The sequence below is a fragment of the Bidens hawaiensis genome, unplaced genomic scaffold (assembly GCF_021521415.1).
Source record: "Bidens hawaiensis isolate Kalapana, Puna unplaced genomic scaffold, B.hawaiensis_p1.1 tig00030816_1, whole genome shotgun sequence".
Taxonomy (NCBI): Eukaryota; Viridiplantae; Streptophyta; class Magnoliopsida; order Asterales; family Asteraceae; genus Bidens; species Bidens hawaiensis.
In genome coordinates this window covers 167,724-174,558 of record NW_027495159.1, presented here as the reverse complement: position 1 = coordinate 174,558, position 6,835 = coordinate 167,724, and the positions used below count along the sequence as shown (strand labels likewise).

The 6,835-nt window shown below is 36.1% G+C and overlaps 1 protein-coding gene across 1 annotated transcript; it reads left to right on the top strand.

Annotated features, from left to right (window-relative positions):
- The first annotated feature begins 1,538 nt into the window (after positions 1-1,538).
- On the top strand, positions 1,539-5,828 carry LOC143581167 (auxin response factor 19-like). The gene is made up of 12 exons (XM_077064002.1): positions 1,539-1,937; positions 2,131-2,243; positions 2,528-2,623; positions 2,704-2,760; positions 2,826-2,981; positions 3,048-3,132; positions 3,214-3,304; positions 3,467-3,631; positions 3,706-4,031; positions 4,173-5,326; positions 5,393-5,574; positions 5,655-5,828. The coding sequence occupies exons 1-12, from the start codon at positions 1,889-1,891 to the stop codon at positions 5,815-5,817; spliced, it is 2,637 nt and encodes an 878-aa protein (XP_076920117.1). The 5' UTR covers positions 1,539-1,888; the 3' UTR covers positions 5,818-5,828.
- Positions 5,829-6,835: the final 1,007 nt, after the last annotated feature.

Here is a 6,835-nt window from a genome sequence, read left to right as displayed (position 1 = left end):
ATGTAGTTCATTCCATTCATTCTAAAACACCACAAATATTTAGTCCATCTATCACCCTTATTTTTTATTATTTTCATTCCATCTTTCACCATACATCACCTCAATCACCCTCCCACCACCGCCGCCACCCATCACCACCACCACTGTCCGCCACCGCCACTATCACAGTCACCAACCTTTCCCTTGGGCCATCGCCATCACCACCACTGACACCCGCTATTGCCATCACCACCACTGACACCCGTTACCCGCCTACCTCCGCTGCCACCACCAACCATCACCACCACTGTACGTCGCCCACCACTGCCACCATCACCAACCACCATTATCACTCGTCGCTCACCACCGCTGCCCACCACCACCATCGTCGCACATTGCTATTGTTGCCACCACCAACCACCATCACGACCCACTACCACCATAACCATGCCTGCCACTATCATTTTTATTTTATTTCTTTGTCTTTTCTTGCCCACTCAACAACACAAAATAATGATTCATTTCATTCTCACATTGTAACAAAATATCTCAATGAAATAATAATGAGTCGTTTAATTCATTTGTCCATTCGATTACGTAACATTTCTAAAAAGAACAAATAGTAAAAACATCAATAAATACTAAAGTTTTGAAGAAATAGTAAAAGCACCCATAAATTTACGAACAACGTATAATAACAACTAAATAGCAAAAACATCCACAAATTTACCGAATTTAATCTATCAAGTCCAATCCCGTACTATAGAAATTTCTTATGGATCACAAATTTAACTATTTCAAAATAAAAGCAAAAAGCTCTCTTCAAAGAAGACGTTTTATTTTTTACTTAATTTAAACTTTTCTATATATATATAGACTAAGTATAAAATAAAAACCCACTTGAGTTGTGAAAACTCTAGAAACCCATTCTCAACCACATGTTTTTAATTAATGTTTAAATCTTGTGGTACACAATTAAAGTGAATAAAAAATGTAAATATAAATATAACTTTTTCTCTCTTCTGAAAACATATATAAAAATTAGTAAAAAAATGTTAAAAAATAGCAAAACATTTTTTAATTAAAGATTAAATCTTGTGGTCCACAATTAAAGTTAATAAAAAATGTAAAAGTTTATTTACATTTTCTCTCTCTTGAAAACATATATAAAAATTACTAAAAAATGTAAAAAAAAATAGCAAAACATTTTTTTTATGTTTTCGATGTTTTGTATTAAATGTAACAACATATATTACATGTAACAAAAAAAAACGATGTTACATAGGGTTTTTTCACGGGTTTTCTCAACTAAATAGGGTTCTCAAACATACTTCTCTTATATATATATATATATATATATATATCAATTTCTTTTAGCTAATTAGAAGGTTGAACTCTCAAAATCTCCATACCCAAAGCCAACATTACATTATACGTACAACATATAACAAAAGAGATTAACAATACAAATGTAAAGCCGGTGATGTACAATATATTCTTGATCATACATCAATCCTTGTATGAAATAATTTTGATTCATTTCTTGAAATTTGATTATAAATTTATTAATATACCAAATAATTTGACAAGGGAAAATATTATAAGGGACATGCTAATATTCACACGTTACTAGCATGTTATATGAGCCTATAACCTTCTCTATATAGTTATAAAACAAAATAAAATAATAAAGCAAAACAAAGTAATGATACATAAATCCATTTTAAATGATTTGAAATAATAGGAGGTTAATAGGCTTAGGTTGCTTTGCTTGCTATAAAGCCACATGGGTTTCATTATTGTGAGAATTTCTTCTACTTCTTTCCCACAGGCAATGTGACCTTGGTGTGGTTCATGATTGGTGACCTTTTTCATTTTCATTTTCTTGTACTTGTTTGTGTTTTGGATAATGAAAGCTCCTACAATGGGACATGGCTATGAATCCACTTCAGGTGAAGGTGAATAATATTTCTTGATTTTCATCAATCTTTTTGTTTCTGGTGATTTTATTTGGCATATTTTGAGGACAATATGTTGAATGAAGCAAAAAAAAGAATTAATGGCATCCAAATAAATGAAATCTAGCATCATATATACTAGTGAAACTTTTCGAATTCCACATGATATATTTTATAAGTTTTTATTATTCAGGAGCAAGGAAGGTAATGAATTCAGAGCTATGGCATGCATGTGCTGGCCCATTGGTTTCATTGCCACCTGTTGGGAGTCTGGTGGTCTACTTTCCTCAAGGTCACAGTGAGCAGGTAATTAACCAATCTTAATTTCTAAGACTAAGTGTAACGGAGAATCAACCAAGGGGCGTTAATCATCTGAGTCAGCAACCTAGAGGGGCGTTAGCATAGTAGCGCCTGGTGGACACAACTCCGACATGAGTGGTGGATAATACCTTGGCCATTTCTCCGTTACACACTGTCTAGCTAATAGTCAATAGCATTTATCAAAAGTTCTCATTCTCATACTTGTCATTGTTATTATTACTATTATTGTTAGTGTTAATATTTTTCTTGTTATTATTATTTACGATTAGGTTGCAGCATCTATGCACAAGGATACACAAAACATACGAAGCTATCCCAATCTTCCATCTAAGCTCATTTGCATGCTTCATAATGTCACACTACATGTATCTAAATAAATATGTAACTGTATCTCTAGGAGGAACTAAAGGATTATTTCATCACTCATTTATTTTCGTTGTTTCAGGCTGATTCTGAAACTGATGAGGTGTATGCTCGGATGACTCTTCAACCCGTCGATAAAGTAAGTCGTTTTAATTTATTAAGACGCGAACAGACATTAAAATTTTGTTTTCATGAATGAAACAGTATGACCAGGAAGCATTACTTATTTCTGATATGGGTCTGAAGCAAAACAAGCAGCCTACTGAGTTCTTCTGCAAGACTCTTACAGCTAGTGACACTAGCACCCATGGTGGATTCTCTGTTCCTCGTCGAGCTGCTGAAAAGATTTTCCCGCCTCTGGTAATTCACATGTTTCATAATTTGTGACTATATATATACACATAGCTCACCTCGTTTAATTTGTAGGATTTCTCAATGCAACCTCCAGCTCAGGAGTTGGTTGCTAGAGATTTGCATCATCAGTCTTGGACTTTCCGACATATATATCGAGGTTTGTTGTTTTAATTCCAAGAGTTTCATCTACCAGCTGTAGCATATTTGTGTGTTCTATAAATAGTTATTTAAATTTCAGGGCAACCCAAGAGGCATCTACTAACTACAGGATGGAGCATCTTTGTGAGCTCAAAAAGGCTTTTTGCTGGCGATGCTGTCGTTTTCGTAAGGTGTGACTTTTGTTACTACACTATATTATTAAGGTCTATTGTTATATTGTTACTATGTTAGGATATATTATTTGATTAGATTTCCTTATGTATTGTTGATTAGTAAAACATAATACGCGATCAAGGGGTATTCTTAATTCTAACTGATGCGAATGATTGTAGAGACGAGAAATCACAGCTTATGTTGGGAGTTCGACGTGCCAACAGACAACAATCTGCTCTTTCATCATCAGTTATATCCAGTGACAGCATGCACATTGGAATCCTTGCGGCTGCTGCTCACGCTGCTGCAAACAGCAGCCTATTCACCGTTTATTACAATCCTAGGTAACATAGATGAAAATTTTGATATTCTTTGATTTATTAACAAAATATCAAAAGAATAAACGTTAAATTGGCAGGGCGAGTCCGGCTGAGTTTGTGATACCGTTAGCCAAGTACAATAAAGCAATGTATTGCCAAGTTTCATTAGGCATGCGGTTCAGAATGATGTTTGAGACTCAAGAGTCGGGTGTGCGTAGATATATGGGAACAATAACTGGTATCAGCGATCTAGATCCTGCCAGGTGGAAGAACTCACAATGGCGTAGTCTTCAGGTGGGATGGGACGAGTCAGCAGCCGATGAGCGTCCTAGTCATGTTTCAATATGGGAAATTGAGCCGGTTGTGACTCCCTTTTACATGTGCCAATCTCCATTTTTCAGACAAAAGTTTCATCAACAATCCGGTAATTTATAAGACAGTAAAATACTGAATTGATTATTACTGAATAATGCATTATAATATTTAAAGAACGAAATGCAAACCCTAGATACTTAAAGGTCCCATAGGCTCATAATAATAAACCTAATATCCAATGGTTTAGCAGACATTGATGCTGAGATAGAAAATGCGTATAAACGAACAATGGCCATGCCTATGCCTTGGCTTGAAGATACGGGGATGAAAGACGGGTTGAGTTTAGTCCAATGGATGAACATGCAGCAGCAGCAGCAGAATCAACCGAATATTCTTTCTTCAAATTCTCTAACCTTTGATGATCCCTCCAAGCTATTAAGTTTTCAATCACACTCCAACAAACCAAACCAACTTCTTGCTCAATCATGGCCCCACCATAACCAACACCAACAGAAACCTATATACAATCAGCAACAATATCAAAAACCGCAACCGCAACAAAGCACACAGCCTCAGCCACAAATTAGTGGTTCAACTTCATTTCAACCTTTGTCCATGGAACAACAACATCAGCAAATGCAGCTACAAAATAACATGTCACTCTCAGAGCAACAACAAACACTGCAGATACTACAAAAACTGCAACAACAACAACATATTTTCTCATCACTAGAGCCACAAATTCAGCAAATGAAACAAGTTAGTGGTAATAGCTTGTCAACATCCACACTTGTACAATCAAACCAACAACATAGTCAATACAAACCACTAAGAGTTCTTCCTCCCGGTGATGATAACGTTCCCTCGTGTTCCACATCCCCTTCAACAAACAACTGTCAACTAACTCCAACAAATTTCCGGATCAAGAACCAACAAGCTCCATCTATATTAGGCGACGATTGCGTGGCTTCCAAATTTCATACAACTCAAAGTAAATCAGATGCAAGAATCAAATATGAGTTGTCTCACTTGAAACTACCTGAGCAACCTAAAGACAAAGGCGTTGCTACTGAACCTACCACATCGGTAACATCATACTGTTTGGATGAATTTGTTGGTACATTGCCGCAAAACTTCAACAATATCCCAAACTTTGGGGCTAATATTAATAGCCTGCCACCTGATGCTTTGTTGTCCCGCGGTTTTGATTCTGAAAACATGACGTCAAATTATCCTGGTGGCCATGACACTGAGTTTTCCGCTGCTGAGATAAGTCCACGGTCATTTGGAATGCCTGATATCGCTTTCAAACCAAACGAAAATGTTGCTAATACGGATGCTGGTGTTTTGGGAAACGCGTTGTGTCGTAGCCAAACTCAACAACGCATGAGAACATACACAAAGGTAACATGCATGCCCTTTTTATATACATCATTGTACTCGTTGTCCAACTATTTGCTATATGTTTAGGTTCAAAAACGTGGATCGGTAGGAAGAACGATTGATGTGACAAGTTACAAGGGTTATGACGAGCTAAGGCAAGATCTGGCTCGAATGTTCGGCATTGAAGGCAAGTTAGAAGATGCACAGTGGAAGCTTGTTTATGTTGATCATGAGAATGACATATTGCTAGTTGGTGATGACCCGTGGGAGTAAGCTTCTTCTCAAACAAAAACATTAGCATTTTAGTTGATATGTGTATGTATTTTTTGGTGACTTTGAGGTTTTACAGGGAGTTTGTTAGCTGTGTGCAAAGCATAAAGATTCTGTCATATTCAGAAGTACAGAAGATGAGCTTAGATGGTGATTTAAGTAACGTACCCGTGCCTAATCAAGCTTCGAGTGGGACTGATGGTGGGAACCCATGGAGAGGAGCTGCATCTTTTAAGAGGTAATCTGATTCTTGCATATACAGAAGCTAGCATAGCGTCATGGAACATATATTCGAAGGTCTGATTGCTTGTTGGCAATAGTGTAGAAACAAAAATTGTTGTATAACATAACAAATAGAGGTGATGCATTTCATTTGCAAATGTTTTAATTGTTGAGAATTTATATCATCAGAAAGGTACGAACTGAAAGATGGTTTTATCTTCATAACACTTGATAATTGTATAGCAATATATATATATATATATATATATGTGGATGATTGGGATAATTCAAAGCATTGTCTTATGATTCTTTAATTCAACTGAAGGAGGTTAAATATTAATATATAAATCACAGTTGACGTAATGACTTTGCATGTTTCTTAGATTGGATATTAATAATCCCAACTATTCAGTCTTGGCCAATAATAATCCCAACTAACAATATAACCAGTAACAATTCCAACTTTCAGTTATGTTGCCAATAACAATCCTAGTCTAGCAAATCATTAACTTTGTTAACTATGCTCGTTTAAGTTAGTATAAAATGACCTAAATAACCTTTTTATTTTAAAACAAAAGTTACAATTTATAATTTATATATACTATATGTATATACATCTTCATCTCCCATTTTACCACCTACATCTTCATCCAAATGACCACCACTGTCTCTGGCTGACAACCACCGCCACCATATAAGACCTTCATCCTCTGTTTCTCCATGAAACCGTCTAACAGCCACCACCACAATCGTTTTCAGCTGACAAGCACCCACCCCTACATTGTTTCCGCCGAGAAACCCCTACTCGATTTTTATTTCTACCATCCATCACGTCACCCACCTCCATATTCAGATTTAATTTTCGGTATATTGGTTTTTAGTGGTCCAAATTATTGTCTTTTGGTCACTACTAGTCCCAACTAATAAATTGGTTACTAATGATCCGAACTTTTAAAGTATTTGTTCCTTATGGTCCGCGACTAACAGAGTCCTAACGACGTTAGTTTCAGGTCGCGGGTAAAACGTTTTTAGCCGGAA